Genomic DNA, 25,471 nt, shown 5'->3' on the forward strand with positions numbered 1-25,471 from the left:
GCATTTTACTTACGATGTTCCCTGCTGAGAGTTAGTGTGGGTCTTTGAAGATGTATCATGTTGTTCTGTGGGGGAAGGAAAATGATCAGAGCAGCACAATGAGAAACATGCATGAGTTTATTAGTTATATATCCCCCCCTTTTTTGTGCCGTCCCCCTCACCCCCATCCTCACCTTCTCCACCTGAACACTCAGTCTACGTCACTTCAGTCAACCACAGTGCTTGCCACACACACCGCACCCGGTACAATCTCCCCATTATATAAGAACACTTATGTTACCTCTAAAAAGACGACTTGCTCAGAATCAAAAAATCCTGAACAGAGAAAAAAAAAAAAAACACCAAAACCAAAACCAAACAAAACCACACACAGAAAAGCCCTGCTTGCAGCACAGCCTACCCCACGGCTGGTAACTTTCCTCCATGCTGGAGACCTGACTTTCCCTGATGTCAGCTTGCAGTGGGGGACTCCCATGGGAGCCCTAGGACAGGGCTGTTCTCACTGTCACCTGGTCTGCCCTTCCCTATCAGTGATCTACTAGCATTCCCTTTTAACAGCCTCTGTCCTTGGTCGAGCGTGCACTCCCTCTCACCCGTCCCCCCATTATTCAACACCTGCCCCCATTCACTCATTCACACTGCCTCATAGACACGAGATGTTCAAGGCATTCGACCCCATCCTCCATGAGCGTACAAGTGACGGAGTGACACGTGACAGGCACACCACTATCTCCGATGTCAGGCCGTGTGAGAGGAGTACACAAATCAGTCACATAAATGAACTGTCCCAGGCATCTGAAGAATGGTCTCTCAGTTGGTAGTGACTGAAGACGGCAAGTTAGACAAGGAGCAAAATGAACAGTGTCACAAAAGATGGGTGAGACTTTGACAGAATGACTGTTGGTCAAAGGGGGGGGGAGGAGGAGGAGGAGGAAGGCCTTCAGGCATCAGAGACAGTGTGAGCGGGGGCACAGAAGAAGGAAGATTTAAAATGGCACCGTGTCAGAAAGGGTAAGGATGGGGTGCAAAACGCGTGGACATCATGGAAAGACGGTTGAAGGTCAGATTTTAGAGGGCACTGAATGCCAGGATGGTAAGTTATAACCCTGTTAGGCAAGGAGACACTCCCAAAGGTCTGTAACAGGGACAGGATGGACAGATTCCTCAGAGAGATAAACCTAGTGCCACCTGGTAGAACTTAGAAGGGAATGGGCATTAGTCACTGGGAAGGCAACAAACCGTCTGGGAAGCTGCTTTAGGCATGAGGTCATAGGGACCTGACAGGACTGGAGAGCAATGGAAATATGGATGCTAAAAGAGACAAGGCTGAATGAGATTTCCCAAAAATGTCATGTGCAGACCTTGCAATTAATCACTTCGTCCTCGTGGTGGCAGCAGCTCTCGCATGGTATATAAGACTGCTTCCCCTTTGGGCTAGAAAGCTAGAGGCAGGACCACAAACTGGAGGGTCTAAGGTCACTCTCCCAAGTACTCACAGGGACTCTCACATAGTGTTTTCACTGGGTCTGAAGCGCCACAAGGCTCTGGTTATCCCTGGGCGTACTTCATTCTCTGCAGACTCCAAAACCTTCAGGTAACACCCTCTTCATCCAACACAAAACTAGACCTCTCTAGGGTTCAGCCGGGCCCCACGCTCACAGAAATAAGCAAGGTTCCCCGGAACACGGACAGAGCAGCAGCAGCATGAAAAATCCCCGGGGAAGCATCTAGTGAGCCAAGACCTATTGGAGACCTGCAGGGTCTGAAAATGCCTTGGAGCAAGGAGAAATGGGTCTCCGCTCTCCACCGGCCAGAGGGCCACCCATCCTCCACCAACAAAGTGCTTGCCAGCGCACCTTCAGCTAGATTTGGCTAAAAGGGGAAATCAAACAATTTAAAGGATTAAAGGGTCTTTCTAAACCAGGAGTTAGCAATCATCAAAGCTGTGAGGAACCCAGTGGAAGGCATACGATCTACCTGCCTGCCAGGCAGCCCTAACAAATGGGGAGGGGGACAGCAAGCAGTAAAGGGGTGCACAGCAAGCCTGTCCACAGCTGAGCTGGCCATCCAGCCGAGACTTGCGCCACTCCACTGCTTATCTGTCTCCGGAGAGGGTGCCAAAATGCTGCGAAAAAAAGATCTCCCAATCTCCCCAAGAAGCCATTAATTTCTATTAATTTTACCTTGCCACTTAGGTAATACTGTGGCAAGATGATCAGGTTTATTTCTCTGCATTTCAGGGAAATTCAGTTCCGAGTTCTTTGCAAGATCTTATTCAGTACCTAGAGCAGAGGATGACAAACTTTTTCTATAAAGGTCAGATAATAAATATTTCTGACTTTGCATGCTGTACCCTGTAGCATAATAATAAATGAACGGGCATGGCTGTGTCCTAATAACACCTTTACAAAAACGAGCTGCAGAGCAGACTGACCCTCAGGCTACGGTGGGTCCACCCCTGCTCTAGAGGAAAGGATATTCTGTTTCTTGCTTTCCTCATCTCTTCTACTCTCCTCACATCCTTGCAATTTAAATTGTAGAAAAATAAAGGGAAAAAAATATACGTAAGGGAGAAGAATGAGGTGGGGAGATTAGAGAGTCACTTCCATGGAGTATCTATGTGCAAACTTCTCCCAACATACACACATATCCTACGTTGGTTGCCCTATTTTTTGAAGACTAATACTTCGTAACTTGGACATGCACCATATAGTAATAAACTAAATGACTGCAAACACCCTAGTCATTTTTATAAGGTTTGAAATGCCTTGCATGTAGTTGGGACACAAAAACTTTATTGAGCCCAGGGGTTACTGATGAAGAGAAAGGCTGGATCCAGTCAGCTTACTTCTGTTTCCCTCTGAATTCTCAACTGTTTACAATCCATAAAGAGAGACCAAACAAAAACTGCAGGGTGAACAGAGAAAAACTAAAGAAGCTATGTACTCTATTCCTTATACAAATTTCTGACTTTTGTTAGAAAAAAACACAAGAACCACACAAAATATTCCAATCTATTCTATATACTAATTCCTGGGTTACAATGCTCTGAGAGTCACATTCAAGATGTGTGCATACATCAGGTAATTACATTTGTTATAATTATGACACATTGTGTTTGTCAAGTAATTTACTATGACATCTTCATTAACTCTTTGCAACGATCTGAAATGCCACCTAAAGAACAGTTTTATGGGGGCGCCTGGGTGGCGCAGTCGTTAAGCGTCTGCCTCAGGGCATGATCCCGGCGTTGTGGGATCGAGCCCCACGTCAGGCTCCTCCGCTATGAGCCTGCTTCTTCCTCTCCCACTCCCCCTGCTTATGTTCCCTCTCTCGCTGGCTGTCTCTATCTCTGTCAAATAAATAAATAAAATCTTAAAAAAAAAAAAAAAAGAACAGTTTTATGTTTCCACTCCCTTCCTATTCTTTCAAGATAGGAAGCCCTCATCTGTGCTAGGCTATTTTTCATTTTTTTTTTTTTTTAAACATTAAAACAACAAAAACCGTGCTTTGTTCTCCAATGCAATAATCAGTTCCACTTACTCTGGTTTTGGGTTGCAGAACTGATGTGCTGAGAATCCTAGAAAGGAAAAAAAAAAACTCTATTAAAATATTAAGGTTTCTATATCTAAGGCCGCATCACTGCTAAGACTGATGAACACTGATAAATCTAATTTTTACATATGTAAGATGGGTTTTACTCCTTCTATTTATTATTTATTTCTTCTCTTCTTCCCTAGAATTTATTTTTCCTTTGGTGCTGGGCAAAGATTTATTTATTTTTACAAAGTATAATGTTTTACCTTAAAACCAGTAACAACGAACAACAACAACAACACCAAAAAACTATCATGAGAAAATATGTAAAATATCTAACATGGCAAATTCTGGTCCGGGTAGCTATAACCTCTTTTGAAAACAACACCGTGGAAAGGAATAGCTATAATGTGTTAACAGCGTGCGTGCACACCAAGCTGGACAGAACACAGATCCGAAGGTGCTATTTCGATACGCTGAAGGTTACCCCAAAGTACAAATAAGCAAAAGAAAATGGCAGTGTTTAAAATACACTGTTCACAAATACTTCAACGGAAACATGCAAGTCAGCAACTGATTCACTTGTTATTAAAACCAGCACTAATGCAGACGATCACAGCAAACTTCAAGAAAATTGGTAGGTATGAGAAGTCTAAGATTTACGTGTTGCACGCGTATCTAAATTCCAAAAGAGGAATCAGAATACCATCTCGCTTACTTTCCCTGGACTTCTGTTCTCCCGTGTGTAAGTAAGAAGTCTCAAATGAGAGAATTTACTCCAAAGTCCCAAATGCTTTCATAAGCTACAAAACCCCATACAAATGCAAGACGTTCTTACATAATTTGGAGAGTGATGTATTTGAGACCATTTTGAAGCACTTCAACAGCTAAACTGGTGGGAATTTTAACCGAATCTGCAAAGATTTCAACAGCTAGTCCTAGGTTCATCTCGCCCACAATATTTCCGACTCCGCACTGGTGTGGACACAGTGCCTGCTGCACTTGTAAGGAGTTACCTTTGTGGGAAAAGGAAATTTGGAGGGCTCAGCTGTACTAGGCGTGTGTATTGCTGTCAGAGGAGGCGGCCACGAATGGGTCATTTCCTGGAAAGAGATTTGGAAAGGGAAGAAAAAGTGAATTATAAATAGAACATTTATTGCTAAGTAAGTTAACTTTCCAAACTAAATGTAAAGTGGATTGATTGGTGGTAAATAAAAAGTGAAATCTTGAAAGTTATTTTACTTTTTAAAAGACTCCTACTTAACGGGCTATGTTCAAACGCTGAAGATCTCCAACTCACAAAACAGAAATCAGTTCAAAGAAGAAAAACAAGAACGCAGAACATGAACGGTCTTAACACCGAATATTATAAAGCATATAAACAGTAATAGGTATTAACAAAGCTTATGTAACTGTGAACACGGAGTCTCTACTCAATGCTTTCTTTCTCCCTCAGCTTCTTTATTGCATTTCCTGGAATTATTTAAGTTCAAAGGAAGAAGAACTTTCCTGTTTGACTTAAGCAAACAAGTAATTCAGGTCACTTGTTCCACTTGGGAGAGTTTTAATGGATTTGACCCTCCCCTGATACACACTATTAGTACATATGAACATTTTTTTTTTTTTTTGGAGGAAAGAGCCTTAAAAAATTACCTTCCCTTTCCAGTAATAGAAGTTTCTATTCACTATTTTCACGGAGGCAAGATTTCTCTATCTTACAAATTAATATATTTCTCTTGACATGAATTCTTTTTCTAAGCACATTCATGACTTAATAGTCTGCTTTGTTAAAAAATTGGAGGAAAACAGGTCAGATTAAACATGTCTAATCACAAATACACGTATGCATGAGTGCGCGCGCGCGTGCACAGACACACACACACACACCCCCCCTTTGGTAAAGAGCTAAAATGGCATTGGAGATCATTCATTCTTAACCCCTTCATTTTTACAGATGAGAAAACTGAGGTCCAGAACGACTGGATCAGGCTGATGGCTGAGAACACACAGCGTGGGCCCCTTTGCTTCTCCAGTATAAGAGCAAGAAGTCCATTCCCCCGTGTGTCAGACTGGCCTGGGAAACTGGCGTAAAGATGGACAGGCAGCTCCCTACCAGCAAAAGCTGGTGACCCCAGACTGTGCTGAATCACTTCCCTTGTACAACACGGTGTATTATAACACTGCACTCTTTTCAAAGTGCAGACAACCTCTCCATTACCACAGAAACGCCATCTGCTCCTCGAACAACTGGAGATGAATCTGTAGCAGGTATTTCTATTCCCAGCCTCTGCACCCTCGCCCTTGCCTTTCCCCACAGCCGCTCCCTGGGTGGCTATCACCCCAGGACAGACATAAACGACTGGGCACTGTGACAAGCAAAGTCACTGATGCTGGCTTTCTTGAGTAATTTTTTGCTAAAGGTGAAGACGGCATGCCCCTGCCCACTGACCCACCCCCCTGCTTTGTGCAGCACAAAGGAAGAATTCTGTCCTAAGATAGGATGCAAAGAGTAAGCACTCTGGAGCCAGAGTCCCAGACTGGAATCTGAACTCTGATCCTTACCAGCCCCGGGCAGCCTGAGGTGCCAGAGGCCTCTCAACACTGTTCTCAGTGAGACGTGAACTCAAGACCACGGATTTTTCTGAGGGGAATGAGGGTAATTTATGTAGTGTTTAGATACATGGTCACAGAAAGTACTTAATAAATTAAAAGCATCACAACTTTTAATTAAGCCTAGTTTTTCAAGAATTTCAATACTGCACCAAAGAGAGCTCCCTGCTGTTTTATTTATTTTACTACCCTTTAAGGAATGGGATCATTATACTGCTACAATGTAAAAATGCAATTAATTGAGGTGTTTGAAAGAATCCCCCCTCTTGTTTTCCAAGAATTTCTTTAGAATCCCAATGGTATCTATGACTTTTAGTCACCAATTATTCCCAGAAAATGTCCATTGTACTCACAATGCCTCAGGCTGCCCCAGCTATTAAATTAGGCAGTTGGAAAGTGCATAAACTCTTTCAGGCCCTAAGTCGTCTGCCAACAGTCTGAAAGAATTTATATACTTCCCTAAATGCCTAGCTTCCTGGAGGGAGTTAGAGCTTAGGAGAATTGGGGCCATAAGGCGAGGAGGCTGCCCAGAATAGCACACAAGGCCGTGAATTCACCCCCTACCTTAACAAGGATGTATCACACCTGCCCAGTCCTGGCTTCCAGGTGCCACGGCCGCTGTCGCTCCTCGCTCTCCACCCTGCTTGCTCTGCTCTAGACACACTATGTAGCTCTTGGTGCTCCTCTAATATGCCAACCTGTTCCCACCTCAAGGTTTTTTGCATTCTCTTCTCTGTCCAGTCCTCTTCATTTGCCTGCTGTGGGACTCACAGTACTTAGCAATACCTGACATTTTTATTATATAATTATCTTCCCCCTGTAGTAGTCCCCTTTAGAGCAAGAACTCGGTCTTATTTGTCTGGAATCCCCAGTGCCTAGAAAAGTATTTGAGGCTTAGTGGGTATTTGTTGCATAAATGAATGAACAAATACTAGGGCTGTCACTCACTGTCGTAGCATCACTGGGAGGCTACCCCGAGGTCATGTGCATGAGTACTGCACTGACCTCCGCAGGAGGCTGTCCAGGCCATCCCACTGTAAGGAGAGAACGTGAGCTGTTTCCATACACCCACTGAGGACATGAGGGTACAGTGCCCTGTCTGGATCTCATGTGTGGCCAATTCCTAGTTTCTAGTAGTGTGTCTATCTGCTATCTTCTTACCCCATCAGCCTGCAGGAATTACAGGCCACCAACTTCCCTTCTTTGAAACACTTCCACTCTTAATATTTCCACCAGAGAACCGAACAGTATCTTCTATGATTGACTTTTTCTGTTAGGGAACTATTTACTGCTTCTATTGTCCATCAGAAAGATTTGTGTTCAGATTCCTGGCAGTCTTCATAAATCGCTGGTACAAGAGGAGAAGAACAGGAACCACGAGGCAGAGGAAAGTATCTGGATCAACCCCAGAGAGTGGGAGACCCTAGGGATCATCTATTAGCCCAGGGCCTTCATTCTACCAACGAGGGAATCAAGGCCCAGGGCATGATGTAGCTGGAGCTCCAAACAGAGGAGAAAAGAAGGGGCACAGCCTCGTAAGTCTCCGCTATGCAAAGGCCTGTGTCCCTCCTCAGCCCAGGACATCCTTCTGTTTGCTTTCTGTACGATTTCCAAATGAAAATACTCATCTGGTTGCTTGCATTAACCATTCACTTTCATGTGTTTCCAGGTAAGGAAGAACCCATGAAAGTGATGGTGGCTGAGAGGGGAGGGAGTTTATTAAATGGGTTTATTAAATTAAAATTGCTTGTCTGGTGCTCTAATACCATCATCCTAATTAAGGGATTCCACAGGTAATACAGTAAACCACATCAAAACCTAAGAGTAGCATTTGACATATACAGAAGACAAACTAATCTATATTGTTGCGTTTACTTTTGAAATAACTATAAAACAAATCACATACACTTTCAGAGAAAATGCTAAGACCGTATTTTATAACTAAGTCATCTGTTGTTTTTATGACTCATCATACAAAGGATTTCAGAAATACCAGAAGGAGAGGATGAAACAAAAGCATGATCAAGATAAACTGTTTATTATTAATCTTCCTAGCTGGTTCACAAAAATTGCTCAATTCTAGCAGTACAAAGCATGTTTCCTTAGAGATATTTCTTTCTCAGAAGATCCTAACCACAAAAGTAGAGGACGAAGAAAACAAAAATGATGGGACTACCTTCCAAACATCTGGTTAGACACTATCTTCATCAAAAATTTTGCAAGTGAGAAGGTACCCTATAATTACTGGTTTCAGGGGCACCTGGGTGACGAAGTAGGTTAAGCGTCTGAGGCTCTTAGTTTTGGCTCAGGTAATAATCTCAGGGTTGTAAGTACGAGCCCTGTGTTGGGCTCTGTGGAGAGTCGACTCTCTCTCCCTCTCCCTCTCCCTCTGCCCATCCCTACCCCTCCTGACCACTTGCTCTCTCTCTCCCTCTAAAATAAGTAAATAAATCTTAAAAAAAAAAAATTACTGGTTTCAATACCACCTTACTTTACAATGAAAAATTAAAGGAAAAAATTGGGTAAGCATATATTTTGAGGAAAAGTGAGCAGTGAAGATACAATTAAATAGGTACATGTGTCATATATATCTCTACTTTGAAACCAGAAAGCTTATAGCAAAAGATAAAACAAGAATATCATTAAAACCCACATAGAGGAAAGTTAAAAGCCAAAGAAAAGGACCGAGAAATAAATAAAACCCTTAGTGGGCACCTGGGTGGCTCAGTTGGTTAAATGTCTGCCTTCGGCTCAGGTCATGATCCCAGGGTCCTGGGACTGAGCCCTGCATCGGGCTCCCTGCTCAGCGGGGAGCCTGCTTCTCCGTCTCCCCCACCCCTGCTCATTTTCCCTCTCTCTCTCAAAAACAAATAAAATCGTAAAAATAAATAAATTGGTTATCACAATTACAGTACTCAGGCATTAAATTTAGCTCTAGATTTCTTGGAAATTAAAGTCAAAATGGGAAACTTAACAGTTTATATAATTCTTCTCTGATAAAAAGAAAGCATGCTGGTTCATGAGGAGAATCCATTTATTCTTTCCTGGAGCTGAATTCTAGGAGGTATTTGTTGTCCTTGTGCAAAAAAACCTTGAACTCAAGATAACAGGTTCAACGATGTATCTCTAGCAGCAGCACGAATGTTCACGGCACCATCTCAAGAAACAAGAGTGAAAAATAACCCTGCAAGGTAGGTCTATAGACGTCCATTTACTTTCTACTGCTTTTTTTATTATTATTATTCCTCTAAAAATTCATGGCCTCCCTGAAGATGAGTCCATACATATCTGGTGTCGCCTACAAAACACCAAGAGGTACCAATCAAGCACTGTTTAACCCCTTAAATACAGAGGACTTTTCTTTCTGAGAAGTGAGCAACTCCCGCGAGTCTTTATGAACAACAATCAGAAAAACCTGAGAGAGGTCTTAAAGCTCTGGTCCAAATGCCTTGCAGCTTGCAGACTTCACTTCAATTAACAGAATCTGTCAGAGAGCTCAGTCAGGCTCTCAGAGTCCCTGTTACTAATCTGGTTTATTTTGCATTGGAAGGTATGAGGAGGTGAACTGTTTGAAGGGGTTTGGAATGGCAACTGTTCACTAAAGTCAAGTAAATGGATATCTGTCTACCCCCTTCAGTATTTCTTCAAATGGAGAAACAGTAAAGAACTCACCTTCAGAATCTCTTCAACACAATGAACTTCATTGGAGTAGGTCTGCTGCAAGTGAAAAACAGGAAGGAAAAGCTTAGCACAAACACACACCAACTGAAGCATTAGTGGGTGCGGGGATTCCCTCACATCAGGGCCACCCTCTTACTGGCTAATAGAAGCGTCACATTCTGGAGGAAACAAGACCAGAGACCAACCTGACTTAATCAGGGAGGAAAGGGTCTGCTAGAGACAACAGGAGGATAATTTGGACCCTCAGGTCAAAGTTTCCAAAGGAAAATGTGTATCTTAAAGAAAATCAGTAAATCAGCAAATCTAGGGGAATAACAGACAAAACGAAAGTGGAGGCAGAAAGAGAGAAAACCAGGGTTGCCGCTTGTGGTTTCATAGGAACATCTGTCCAGCCAGCCGAGGAAAATGAACACAGAGATGGAAATCATCTGAACACCTCAGTGAGCCCACAGTAGAGAGGCTAACACTGAATCAAGGATAGATTAGATTTGGGGGGTAATAATCTAGCCAGCCAAAGATTGTCTTAAAGTAATGACATGCACTCTAATGTCTCTACCCCTCCTTCGAGTCAGCATTTTCACAGTATATATGCACGTGCATATACACGCACATGTGCGCACAAACATACACAAAGTATTTCCCCAGAGAAAGACCCCAAGGAGAGAGGAGATTTCCTAGTGTCTTGGATGAAGCATCTACTATTTATACTTCTTCAAGATTCCCAGAGAAATGAATAACGGCTGCTGCCACTAGTATCACCACCACAGACAGTGTCTAGGAAATGTCATTTTATAGTCTTTATAAGTGCAAAGAAAATGGAAAAGTTTAAAAAAAAAAAAACACTAAAAAAACCCAACCACTTTTCCTTAACTAGAGACATGAAACAAATCCCATGACCTCATGATTTTCACTGGGAAAGAAACTTTTTGCTCTGTGTCAATTCAGAGCCAAGTGCCCTGGGCCAGTTCTATACAACACACACCCCTCCTGTTACTGCCACCGCCGTGTGCATAAAGCATGGGTCTTCCCAGTCCGCCGGGTCCAATACCTGCCTCACAGCTGGCGAGGAGATGAAAGGGTTCTTTTCCTGGCTCTCATTTCTAATCTGAGTGCAATTTAACACAGCATTGGTTGCCAATTCCTGATCTAGGATTCATTAATCCACCATTCCAGTTTAAGGATGGAGGAAAAGGAAAGAAAAGAGCACACAACATTCACACTGTCGTGGAATCAAATCGAATGGACATGTCAATGTTCAAACGTAATTTAACCTGCACGGGTCTGGTTTTAAACCATGTAAATTTCATGGAAGCAATTTTGTTGAAATGTTTGCAGTTTGATATTTTTGAGGAAGTTAGAAGGTATAACCAAAGAAGGGTATCCCCTTCATCCACACATCCTGTCAGAACTGCCTTTAGGCATACGCATGTCACTAACTACACCTGCTTTTTGCTTTTCAAAACCAGTAAGAGATGCCTAAAAACTGGACCAAACACTAATGACCAAACATTTTGGCACAAATGTCAGAAACAGAACTGAATGCTGTTTTGACCTGAGGGTAAAATGTAAGAATATTCTACGGTTTCAATTTTACACATGCATCATCAGGAAAAATAACAATTTATGAGCTGAAGGTAAATCAATACAACAGAGCAGATAGTATATTAGTACTGACTCTGGTCAGACAGTCCCCTCGTCCCCCATCTGTTCCTGGAACGAGAATGGGAATCCGATTAACATGTATGAGAATCCATGAAATAGTGAAGCATGCTGGAATGACAGAGAAAAAGAGCTGCCTACGGCTTCCAACAGAATGAGATGAGAAAGCTGTAACTTCAGGATGCTAAAAGACTTTCCGATCTTCGTAATTATTCAAGGAGTCAACACTTAGCCAAGATGCTTCATGTCACTAAAAGACTCTTTTGCTAAAGCTTTATCACATTAGATGAAGCAGAACTGAAGAAATTTTTCTATAGCTCAGTATTTATTAGTATCTGGGTAAGACAAATATTGCTAAGTAGTCAACATTTAACCATTTAAAATTATAAGTAGGGTCTTAGGTAAGCATTAATTTGTTTAATTTACTGTGAACTTTCCTATTAGGTCCACTATGAGAATGGGAATATTTGAACGGAGCGCAGGGATTCCATTCCAAACACATGAGGATATTGTCATATTTAAACACCTCCAAGCAGCACTGTTTATAATGGCAAATAACTGGAAACAATCAAACGCCCAACAACAGGAGTCTAGCTAAAGACCTTCACAGTACATCCACACAGCAGTATGATACAGAGAATTAAAATAATAATGTAAATGTATGGGCTTACATGGAAAGATGCTCAAGATATTTTCAACTTCTTTAGAAACAATTTTATGTTTACAGAAAAATTACAAAAATAGGGAAAAAATCCCACAAACCCTTCACCCACATTCCCCAAATGTCAGCATTCTACCACATTGTTTTTTACTTTTCTCCCCCACCCAACTACACTGAACCGTTTAAGAGTAAGTTAGAAAGAGTTAATGCCCCTTTACCCTTAAATACCTCTGTGAGGACCAAGATACATTTTTAAAACTCTATTTAACAGAGGGGAGGTTCCAAGATAGTCTGTGTAACAGGAGTCCATTTCATGTTCCATCTACCTGAGATTCAGATCTCTACTCTTCTTCCGACCCAAATTAAAGACTCTTTAAAACTAGAGTATAGGTATTTGAAATGTGTCTGCAGAGATCTGTAGGGACAAGCTCCCTTATTTCATAAAATACAAGTCTGGCACCTCCAAGTCTGCCACTGGAAGGAGACCTTCCAAAAAGGGAGGGGAAGTTCAACAAACCATTATGGCCTAATCCCTGCCTTAAAATCCACTTTGGCCACAGGGTCTCCAGCTGAGCCCTGCCACTCCTGCTCAGAGAAGCCAGGCTCCCTGGCACAAACCCTGCAGCCCGAGAGGAAGGAAACAGTCTCGCTAAAGCACAGCCTGCTTAAGGCTGCAGATCTTCAGGTAAGACCTCCACAAAGAGTAAGAGGTGACAAAAAGCAACCTGCACAAATCAGGAAGTTCTCCTTTGCAGGTCCTTCCTCAGCTCCTGAATCCATGATGTAGACAGTGACTTTAGCACTTACAACCACAAATCCCACTGCTGTCTCTCATATTCAACATCTAGGTTCCTAGGGGAGCTCAGCTCTTCCCTCCTGCCCACTTGTGGCTACCTCACAAATCTGGTGTCCTCTGTACAGACTGACCTCGCTTCCCTACTAGGGTATGGCCTTAACACAGGAACTGTAACTCTACTCAATTAAAAATAAAATGACAGCAGCTACTTACTGAATACGTATTGTACCTGACATGGCATTAACCTCTTCACATACTATTATTTCCCCTATCTGATACCATCTATTGTAAGATGCAACATCATTAGGCTGCTGGGCGGGGAGACTGCACTAAATGTCCCCATCAACTGTAGATACAACCCTCATTACAAAACTTAAAAATGAAATACCACGGCTAACATTACATTCAACTGTGAAAGCTGAAAAAAAGACATCCACATTGGAAAAGAAGTAAAACCATCCCTATTTGCAGATGACATACAATATACAGAAAACTCTAAAGAATTCACCAGAAAACTATCAGAATAAATGAATTCAGTAAAGGTTCAGGATACAAAATTAATACACATAAATCTGTTGCATTTCTATACACTAGTAACTATCCGAAAGAGAAATCAAGAAAACAATCCCATTTAAAATCACATCCAAAAACGAACCAAAACAAAACACCTAGGAATAAATTTAACCTAGGAAATAAAAGACCAGGACTCTGAAAACTATAAGACACTGATGAAAAAAACTGAAGACGACACAAATAAATAAAAAGATATATCATGCTCACAGACTAGGAGAATACTGTTAAAATGTCCATACTACCCAAAAATAAAACATCCACACTACCCAAAACAATCTACAGATTCAGGGCCATCTCTATCAAACACCAATGGCATTTTTCACAGAACTAGAACAAACAGTACTAGAATTTGTACAGAACCAAAACAGACCCCAAATAGCCAAAGCAATCTTGAGAAAGAAGAACAAAGCTTAAGGTATCACACTCCCTGAGCTCAAACTATACTACAAAGCTATAGTAACAAAACAATATGGTACTGACACAAAAACAGACACACAGATCAAGAGACCAGAATAGAGTCCAGAAATATAAACCCACGCTTGTACAGTCAATTAATCTTCAACAAAGGAAGCAAGAATATACAATGGGAAAAAGACGGTCCCTTAAATAAACGGTGCTGGGAAAACTGGACAGCTACACGCAAAAGAATGTAACTGCATCACCTTCTTACATCATACACAAAAATAAACTCAAAATGGATTCGAGACTTAAATCTAAGACCGGAAACCATAAAACTCCTGAAAAAAACACAGGCAGTAATCTCTTGGACATCGGTATAAGCAGTATTTTTTTGGATCTGTCTCCTCAGGCAAGAACAAAAGTAAAGATAAATAAATGGGACCACATCAAACTGAAAAGCTTTTGCGCAGTAAAGGAGACTGTCAACAAAACAGGCAATCTACTAAATGGGAGAGGAGGATGTTTGCAAACGATACAGCCAATAAGGGGTTAATACCCAAACTACACAACTCACAGCTACTATCCAGAAAACAATCCAATTAAAAAATGGGCAGAGAACCTGAACAGGCATGTTTCCAAAGAAGACATACAGATGGCTGACATGTGAAAAGACGCTCAACACAGAACTAGTCATCAGGGACATGCACCATGAGGTGCCGCCTCACACCTATCGGAAGGGCTCGTATCAAAAAGACAAGAAATAACAAGTGTTGGCGAGGATGTGGAGAAGAAGGAACCTTTGTGCACTGTTGGTGGGAATGCAAACTGGTGTGGCTACTCTGGAAATAGTATGGAGGTCCTCAAAAAATTAGAAATAGCATACAATGCAGCAAATCCACTGCTGGGTATTTATCCAAGGAAAACAAAAACACTAATTCGAAAAGACAGAAGCACCCCTACATTTACTACAGCATTATTTACAACAGCCAAGATATGGAAATAGCCTAAGTACGCAGCCACAGATGAACGGATGAAGGTGTGTACAGATACGCAACGCCGTATTACTCAGCCACAGAAACACGTAACCTTGCCATGTGCCACAACATGGATGGACCTAGAGGGTACCACGCAAGGTGAAGGAAGTCAGAGGAAGACAAATACTGTGTGATTCTACCTATATGTGGAATCTAAAAAACAAACAAAACAGAAATAGACTCATAGATACAAAGAGCAATTTGGTTGCCAGAGGGGAGGGGGCTGCGGGGGGGGGTGGCTGAGGGAAAGGGATTAAGAGATACAAACTTCCAGTTATAAAACGAATAAGACACAGGATGCAAGGTACAGCATAGGGGATATACTTAATAACAGGTAACAATTCTGTGTAGTGACAGATGGTAGCTAGATTCACTCCATAATGTATATAAAGGTTGAATCACTATGTTGTACAACTGAAACTAATCTAATATTATATATCAATTATGCTCTAGCAACAACAAAATAAACCTCTGAGGGAATTCTGTATAATGCTCCAATTCTCCCATCAACCTCTGTGGTAGATATTATCCCACTTTTTAAAATGAGACTGAATTCTAGAGAAATGAAATGTCCAAAGTCACACATGCTCTGAAGTGACTAAGCCTGGGTTGATAAGGGTGTTAATACTACCTTTCCCAAAACCTCAACCTTCAGGCAACAGACCAACATTTTAGCATTTTAAGGAGGGGATGTGACTCCAGTTGTCCTACGCATGACCAAAAACATTCTTTCAAGAACAAAGTTTGCCTCTGTTTGTGCAAAGAAGCACTTTGGTATTCAGATTCAACTGCCTCTTAGCACTACAGGTGCGTCAGGCCAGAAAAGGCAGCAATGCTGGCCGTGGTCTGATTGCTCACTCCTCTTGGAATGACATTGTGTAATCATAAGGAAATGCACCGATACCAAAATAAAACATGTTAGTAAATGTCTTCTAAGCACGACAGTTTGTTTTAATAAGCTAAAAAGAGCTGAACGGAAGAACTATACCTCACCACTGAGCCCAGGAGCCCCTCGCAATACTGTGTCTTAAGTCTCTCAAGTTTCAACAGAGCAGCACTTTTGTAACAATGCTGCTCTCAGAAAGACTTACTTATCACTACCCAGGAACTGCAGGGAGCACAAAGGCAGCAGGCTGCGGAAGGCGGCCAGATGATCTTGGATTCTAGCTCTGGCCCTGCTGTGGACTGGCTCTTCAATTCTGCACCAGGTTCCACTTCTTTGGGACTATTTCCTCATGGTGATAAAGGGATAGTATTACCAGTCCTAACCAATACACATCTGCTGGTATGCTCTCAGGCCCAGAACTCAGAACATGAAAATAAATGTCCAGATTTTAGCTTTAGAGACTTCTTAAACACTGCAGTTTGTCCTAACTATAAGTCAACGTCTTCAGTAACAGACTACTGGAAATAAACATACTGGGGGCAAAAGGGAAATCTTTTTGCATTGTTTCATCCTTAAAAACATTAGGACTGCTCTTAGAAACTATTTTTCATCTGACTGGCAAAACAAAAAAACTGACGATACTGTGTCTCTAAGACAGACAGGAGGAAACAGGCACTCTGATACCCTGGTTGGTGGGAGGGGGAAAGGTCACAAGTTCTGAAGACACCAATTAGGCAACAGCCCCCAAATTCTAATTTCCTGTACCCTGACCCGGCAATGTGACTTCTAGCACCAACTTCTACGTGTCCACACAGACATCTGTAGGAAGTTATTCACTTCAGCCTAGTTTGCAAATATAAGATACTCGGAACAATCTAAATGCCCACCTAGGGATAAGTGGCTACGATAACTGTGGTACGTGCCCCTAACACACAAATACTACGCAGCTATGCAGAAGGAGGACCCGTCATGTATTGATTCGGGGGTAATCTCCAAAATATACCATTAAGCAGGAGGAAAAAACATAGGTGCAGTGTACGCCAGGATCTGTATCAATGAAAAGGGGACAGAAGGGAACATGTATGTGGAGTTACTCATGACACATGAAACACCACTGGGAATACGGACAAGAAGCCTGTCCCATCGGTTGCTTCCACGAGGGAGATTCGGGGCGGGGGGGGGGAGAGATTTTTCTACGTACATATTCTTATCCTTTAAATTCTGAATCATGAAATGCATTATCTATTCATAAATAAAAACATAATTAGGCTGAGATTTTAAAAAACAGGGATAAAAATTTTTACTCAAAGTACAGTCAAAATGTCTTCTGCCACATTTGTCTTTACTTTCTATTAGTCTTCCTCTAAGTGACTTTCCTTTTCCCAAACACACACCTAGGTGCATCGATTCCAGCTCCTTCCTCGGTGGTCTGGGCTTGCCCCACCTAACACTCAGTGCACCGAGCTGTTCACAGATGTGCCGGCAGCCTTCCATCACAGACTGGGAGCTGTTCCTGTAGAAACCCAGGGCTACTGTTCAGGCCTGGTCCGCTGTTTGCTGGCTAATTCACTCTTTCTTCCCAAACTAACCGACAAAGTCCCTGAAAGAGGTGCACTGTTTGGGTTTGCTTTTTTAAGATCAGTCATACTTAAATACCGAGCAGCCACATACAAAATACACGAAACCTCCCAGGATTGCTGTGAGGAAGAAATCAGACAATACATGTTAAAGCTAATGCCATACGAACAAATGCAGGCATGTATCATGAAGATGCCACAATCGGCATTTCCAAGAGACAGATTAGGGAAGGAAACCAAAAGGCTTGCCTGAGTGAGGTTTTGACACAAAACTCACTTTATTCTGTGAATACACAGTAAATTACCTCAACAGTGAGGCCTATTACAAGAACACGCTCGTACTGCTTGGCTGTGCCTGCTCGGGCTAGGAAAGGTATAAAGGTGTTAGGAATATGACTCTTCAGAAGCATCGTGCCCTTTGGGCAACTATCTAAATGTCTACTTCACAGCTGGTATCTTAGAAGAATTTTTAAGATCTCTAGACAGATTGACAGGCACACTTATAGTACAAAATTCTTTAAAAGAAAGCTATAGATCGTTAATATGGAAGGAGGGATAATGAGCTAGGAGACAGAACAGGGCACTCTTTTTTTTTTTTAAGATTTTATTTATTTATTCGACAGAGATAGAGACAGCCAGCGAGAGAGGGAACACAAGCAGGGGGAGTGGGAGAGGAAGAAGCAGGCTCATAGAGGAAGAGCCTGATGTGGGGCTCGATCCCATAACGCCGGGATCACGCCCTGAGCCGAAGGCAGACGCTTAACCGCTGTGCCACCCAGGCGCCCCAGAACAGGACACTCTTAACAGCGTAGCAGTATTATATAAATTCAACCGTTCAATTCTAAAAAAATTAAACACCCTCCCATCTCTCCCCAAATATTTTCAAATAATGGAAAGGCTCCGAATAGCTTTTAAAATGTGAACACTCTACTATGTAGCAAAGAATCCCTCACATCTCCTTGGAACCCTTTATTTGAGGCCACATGGTCTGCCACACATGAACGGCTACCACAGTCAAGGTCATGCTACTTGCAGACATCTCTATCTATAGCTCTCCGAATACGTTTTTCAAGGAAAGAAGGAAAGAGATCGATAAAAGATAAGATCATTTTAAATGATGAGGGATCTATAGGTCACCTACAGTTACCATCCAACAATAACTTATTGTGGAAAGACCATGTTTTCTACTCGTATTGGAGGATTTAGAAAGAGTGGTCGTGTAGAAACAGGGCTGTCACGAACACTGGCCGACCTTTTCTGGAAGTCTTCTTACTTCTTCACTCTCTGCCTACCTTCAACTCTAAAAGATAGCCCTTGGTGTTTTCATTTGTTTTCCACAGACTTGTTTTCTATTTTATTTATCTCTGTTTATTCATCTGTGTCTCTCAGGACCTCAGCATAATTCCAGACTAACACAGATGTGCAAGCAGTATTTGAGAAGTGAATTTACTTTTGTCATTTCACGGCATCTCTGACAAAATTCAGAAACATGAGCTTACCAAAAAGTACGGAGTATTCTATGGTGATTCTCTTTTTCCTATATATTAGAAGCAATATGTTTGCTCACATTTGTAACATTCCAGACAGCTTCACAGAACAATGACACTTTTTAAGATACAGAAATCCTGAATTAAAAAAACAAAAAACAAAAAACAAAAAACGCACAACCTATTGTAACAAAATTCCCTCACCACTACCAACCCCACCAGACGTTTTTCACCCAAGAAGTAGTTTTCCGAGTGCAGTTTGGGGATGTGAATATCTCCAAGCAAAGTTTCAGATGTGAGAGTAACAGGAGATCGTGACTGCGGGGGGGTGGGGGGGGATGTACGTCAGGCATGCTTGGGTTGGGGTAAGGAAAGGCATGTGTCTCCTTGAGACAGAACATGAGGAAATACTCTAGGGATGAACACAGAAGAATGCTGGAAGCTTGGAAGATGGGTGACACCCCAATTCACTTATTAAACAAAAGCAAATATACCTGGTTTTTAAAAAGTCACCTTTAGGTAAACTGCTTTTTTATAGGCAAATTATTATTTTCTTGCCTTTCATGAACTAAAAATGAAAAGAACCCTAAATACCATTACTGAAACTTACAAAACCTCACAAGAAGTATTTTTAAAGATCAATATGAATAATTAGAGTTTACTGTCCCTTCCAGTCACTTTGATTTTACCTAAAGTACTTTGCTTTAGTGTCATTAAGATTTAATTTTCCTAAAATGTGTAAAATTTATAAAAGCTTGTAATTTGTGTTAACTGAACTACTTAAAATAGTCTGGAAATTCTGTTTAGATCTCTATTAAAACAAAGTATCTTTTCATTATGGAACCCAGGATCTAGTTCTTAAGATTTGGTTTAAATAAAAAAAAAAATATGGATAGTGCATAGCCTTCTCCACATACAGAACTATAAAAACTAACTTCATCTAAATGTACAAATGAGTACGAGGGGTGTACTGAAAGTGTTGGTTTCATTTATTTTATTACTATTATTTTCCTAAGATCACCTGAGCGTGTACATTTTTTTTAAAGATTATTTATTTATTTATTTATTTGACAGAGAGACAGCCAGCGAGAGAGGGAACACAAGCAGGGGGAGTGGGAGAGGAAGCAGCAGGCTCCCAGCGGAGGAGCCTGATGTGGGACTCGATCCCAGATGCCAGGATCACGCCCTGAGCCGAAGGCAGACACTTAACGACTGCGTTACCCAGGCGCCCTTGAGTGTGTACATTTTAATGTATTGGCAAAGTTGCCGCAGAGTCACATGTAACAGTTCCTATTTTTTAAAAAAAAATACTATTTATGTTTATCACTATATACAGAAATTCTTCAGTAGATATTATTTATGATGATGTTGACTAGTTGTCTTAGTGTAAAAGTTAAGAGGAAGGGGGTCTACCTGAGACCTGACTTAAAAACAAAGTATCTGGATGAAAAACAAATGTAAAATAACTTACCACTGTTTGATAGTACTTACGTCTAATCTTGGTTATTCACCAACTTTCTAACTTCTGCCTGTGAACCACTACCATTCACCATGTAATAAGGTATCAGAAATCCCCAATGCTCTTAAGACTTGAAAACACTGTGCCTTTAATGAAAGATCACATGAGACCCCACGAAGCCCAGTGGGCGTAGCAACCCTGAACGATTTAGTAAGACTGGCTAAAAAGGCACTGCTTTAAGAAAAGAAAAGAAAGGAAAGGAAAAGACAGAAAGAAAGGAAAACAAAGAAAGAAAAAAGATCAAAAGAAGGAAGGAAAAAAGGGAAAGAAAGCAAGAGAGAGGCATCTCAAAGAACAAGTCTAGACACTGGTTCCGTTCCAGTGATAATAAACTGACAAGTTCTTTCAAATGGACCAAACTATATAATCTATTCCTTCCACAACCAATTCTATTCACTAAAACAACCTTCACATTTTTTTCTAAGAGAGATTTAATTTTTATTTTTGAGTGGGTACATTAATTTGCAAAGCATGAACAGTCTTTCAATTAAAATATATCACTGCAGGGAGGGTGTTACACTGCAGTGTGATGGTGTTTTATGACCATGCTTACTCCCATCCCCACCCCACCCTTCTCTCTTCCGCTTGCTTGCTCTCTCTCTCTCTCTCACACTCACTCTCTCTCACACACACACTCTCTTTCTCTCTCTCTCTCTCACTCACTCACACACACACACACACACACACGAGTGCTCTCTCACAAATCATATTAACTGATGGTTTTGAGTCTAAAACAACACTACTAAATTACTTTGTCAACCATGACCGGATTTATGGATACATAAACCTGTATTACTGCCCCTCCTTTGAGTGTATGTGTCTATCAAACTTAAGTGGCAAACAGTGTTCAGGAACCATGTCTAATTCTATGTTACACAGGGTGTCCTGACTTTTTTCTTTTTTTCATAGCTGAGCAAAAGCTAAGACTAGAGAGGCACCAGAAAAAAAACTTTCCATCGGTTTCTGGATTAGGTTGAAAGAAACTGAAGTCATATGAATAAGATAAGCCATTTAATCCATGCTTTGTCTGAAAGAACATAAAGATTTTATCTTGGGTTTATTCCAACAGTAATCTCAACAGTCCCCTCTGGGCTAGGTGTTGGTTGTCTGTCTCCTGGCATGATGACTTTTAAAAACAAAAAACAGAACCGTGAAAAAAAAAAAGGAAAGAAAATTACTGAAGCAGGCATACATGCTCTGAGGAAGCAATCTGAGCTTCAAACTACCTTGGGGATTACTGATACTATAATAAACAGAGGAGAGAAGGAAAATAAAGATGGTCTTGCCCTTTATATCTAATTCTGAACAAGCATATTCCCCTCTTTCTTGGGGCTTTGATGTTAGGTAACAATCAGGTTACTTGCCAGAGTCTAGAAAAAGGACCAAAGATCATTGTGGGGAAGTACAAATCATCTAATACTGTAACATTATGAATGGTTACAAACCACTTATTTAATCCTATCATCAAAGAGCACCTAAATTTCTAAGAGACTATTTTGCTTTTCTATAACCTATTAAGAACCAGACTCAGTCATTCTTTTTAGAAAACAAAAATTTTTTTTTACTAATTCCACTGACTCTCTGGAGACTCAATAATCTTTTCCTTTTCCTGAATTATCTTTGTATGCAAATTTTTTTAAAGATTTTATTTATTTATTTGACAGAGATAGAGACAGCCAGCAAGAGAGGGAACACAAGCAGGGGGAGTGGGAGAGGAAGAAGCAGGCTCATAGCGGAGGAGCCTGATGTGGGGCTCGATCCCATAATGCCGGGATCACGCCCTGAGCCGAAGGCAGATGCTTAACTGCTGTGCCACCCAGGCGCCCCTGTATGTAAATTTGGTCTGAAAGTTTAGACAAATTGCATCAGGCTTCCAGTAAAGCTCATCTCATGAAGTGATTTATGTACTGGCCAAAGTGTAAAAGTTTAGTAACAATGTTTCAAACAAATATTTAGTCACTCAACAAGTGCTATATATAAACGCAAGGGGCAAGATAGATATGTATAAAATATATAAAATATAAATATATAAAAATATAAAAATTTTATTCTTGCAGGGCGCTTGGGTGGCTCAGTCGGTTGAACATCTGACTCTTGATTTCAGCTCAGGTCATGATCTGAGAGTGGTGAGATAGGGCCCCACGTCAGGCCCCACGTCAGGCTCCACGTTAAGCATAGAGCCTGCTTGGGATTCTCTCTCTCTCCTCCTTCCTCTGCCCCTCCCCCAGCTCATGCTCTGGCTCTCTCAAAAAAAAATATGAAATAAATTTTATTCTTGCATATAGCTTAAATAGGTACTTCATATGTGCCAAGGAAAAACATTCTTTGCTTGTAAAATAAATGTACTCTAATAATCGCTGTATTTTTTAAGAAGATTTCATTTCTTTATTTACTTGAGAGACAGCACATGTGCAAAAGTGGCAGGAGGAGTAGAGAGAGAGAGAGGGACAAGCGGACTCTGCGCTGAGCACGGAGCCCGATGTGGGGCTTCATCCCACAACCCAAGCCAAAGTCAAGAGCTGGATGTCTAACCGACTGGTGCCCCTAATACCTGCTGAATTTGAAGCACTTTAAGCACTCATACTATATATGATCACGATTCTAAAAGTTGCAGCAGCAAACAGTTTATGCCCATTTTGAACACATGAAACAGTGACTCCCCTCACAACTTTCCCCGTCTCAGTATTTTCCGCTCTCAGTCTCCTTGCTCTTCTCATCCCCTCAACACTGACACACACCTGCAGTGAAGTTTTAAAAGTACTCTTGACTTTAACCCAGAGCCCTTGACCCAAGACTCCAAATGTTCGAGTGTTTTAAGGCAAGGTAAGTCAACCCCATCTATCATAACTCCCAATATTCTTGCATTTACTGTCATTCCTGTTTTCCTAGAATACAGAATCTAGGTGCCAGAAAACAGAGAATAGGAAAAAACAGTCGACCATTCTAACAGTAGCAACAAAACCAACTCCTTTTGAAAACTGCCTTTAAGAGAAAGGAGGGTCAAACGAGCAGAAGTAAGTTACATCTCGGTTGTACATAAATCCAACTGTGGCCCTCCTGACTATTCCTCACACCTGGCACACGGCCTGCTGCAAAGATGCTCTTGGAGCCCAGGTCGTCTTTTTACTGACATTATCATAATCACAGTGCCAGTCTGGGGGATGCAGATGGGAAGGGGCACACGCTATATAAAAAGTCCTTTCAATTTAAAGTTCTTTAATTGGTATACAGCGGAATCCTCTGTAAAAATAAGCAATATTATTTATACTGCCACAATCCTGCTGTCTACCAAGTAACATTAAATGAACCTGAAGAATTTTAGATGGGCTCCAGAGCAGGTGAGTCTTATCTGCTTTATCATCTCTTTTAGTTAAAACTTTTAAGAGGCATCTCAATGTCAAATGTTTCCTTAGTAAAATTCTCTCAAAAGCATTTTGCGGGACAAAATAAGCCAGTTTTTTCTGGACTTAAGTAGAACAAGTTCTTAAAAACAAACAAACAAACATTATTTGTGAGGGGCTTAAGTCACTTGAAAACTCTATTCCTTCCTAAATCTGGAGCTAACAGGTTCTCCAACTCATTTTAGGACATAGTTACTACTTTTAAAAAGCCCAAAAGTAGGGGCGTCTGGGTGGCTCAGTTGGTTAAGCGTCTACCTTTGGCTCAGGTTTTCATCCCAGCATCCTGGGATTGAGCCCCCGCATGGGGCTCCCTGCTCAGTGGGGAGCCTGCTTCTCCCTCTGCCTGTGCTCTGTCAAATAAATAAAATCTAAAAAAAAAAAAAGCCCAAAGGTATAACCTGAATTCAAATCAATCAAGGAAGAGTTCACACTACAATAACTTGAGGGCTCTCCCTCTTTTCTCATTATTTGTACCCAATTTCTCTGCTCTCTTGTTGTTAACACAAGATTCACTACTGCTTACCCTTAAAGTAAACAAATTCTATCTTCTGGGGGGGGAGGGGGAATGAAAACACTGTCATCTTCTCTAACTAGCCTTTCATCACATAAATTTATGCCCCACATATATACAGGCTATGTGACCATGAATTACACTGAATAAATTAATCTGAACCAAATAACTCTAAGAATATTAAAATTTGTCTCTTATACTTACCTGTACCAAAGTAAAATTACTTGAAAATATTCTTTACCGCTGAAAATAAATTATTACTTAAAAGTTAAAATTTGGGTGGGAGCCCCACAATCATTTGAATTTGACTCAAATTCCATTTGTCTGCTGAAAAACGAAAGCAAAGCAATAAAAGCCAAGGGGGGAAGGAGAGAGAGGGAGGGAGAGAGAGGTAAGTGAGAGAAAGCAGAGGGGGAAGCATACACGTGTACACACACACACACACACAAGCTTTTAAGCTGCCAGGATCTTCCATTTGTACCTTTACTTTATAAAGACAAGAGAAACCATCGGTATTTGCCAAGAGATCCAGAAGTTCAAGACCAGAGCTTGAAAGATGGACAAAAAATTCTGAGTGGTAAGGAACTGCTTATTTAAAAGTGTTTTTTATTTTCTTTAAAATGCATTGCCAGAAATAGGCACAAAATGATAACATTATACTTTCTTTACTTTTACGCCATTCTTTCATTAGAAAGAGACAGTGACAGAGTAAGGAAAATCCATAATCCAAACCAACAACCGCGAAAATCTCAAGAGGTATGTGAAGTCCCTAGTGGCAGCCAAAAGGGAAAAAAAAAAAAAGCCACACCACACCACACCACCTGTCTGCTACCTATCAACTGTACACCAAGGGAGGGGACATGGGAGGGGCCGAATACCTGTGGCTGGAAAGCTTATTCACCTTGTTTAGAAGGTCATGCACACAGCGGCACTCAAGGCACTCAACTACAGAGGTTATTCTGATCCTTCTCTTCTTTGATGTTAGCCCCTAACAGAGGAAGCAAAAGAGAAGAGGAGGGGAAAGGAAAGGGAAGGGAACGAGGGAAGGTCAGGATGGAGGGAGAGAAAAGGGGAGGGAGAGAGGTTTTCTCTTCTGAGGCCTCACTCTCTCACCTCCTTCCCCACGTGAACCTCACGCTT

The 25,471-nt window shown here is 41.3% G+C and overlaps 1 protein-coding gene across 3 annotated transcripts in view; it reads right to left on the reverse strand.

Annotated features, from left to right (window-relative positions):
- AFF1 (AF4/FMR2 family member 1) overlaps positions 1-25,471 on the reverse strand; it is a 193,346-nt gene that overhangs the window by 39,352 nt on the left and 128,523 nt on the right. For 2 of the 3 annotated variants that reach the window (XM_011232362.3, XM_011232364.3), the window contains 4 exons: positions 9,820-9,864; positions 4,554-4,640; positions 3,544-3,580; positions 14-65 (listed from right to left, as the gene is read on the reverse strand). In XM_011232362.3, the coding sequence (XP_011230664.1) occupies positions 14-65; positions 3,544-3,580; positions 4,554-4,640; positions 9,820-9,864 (221 nt within the window). The remainder of the gene's footprint in view (positions 1-13; positions 66-3,543; positions 3,581-4,553; positions 4,641-9,819; positions 9,865-25,471) is intronic. The other variant, XM_011232369.3, reaches the window with a different exon arrangement.

The sequence above is a fragment of the Ailuropoda melanoleuca genome, chromosome 11 (genome assembly GCF_002007445.2).
Source record: "Ailuropoda melanoleuca isolate Jingjing chromosome 11, ASM200744v2, whole genome shotgun sequence".
NCBI classification, from domain to species: Eukaryota; Metazoa; Chordata; class Mammalia; order Carnivora; family Ursidae; genus Ailuropoda; species Ailuropoda melanoleuca.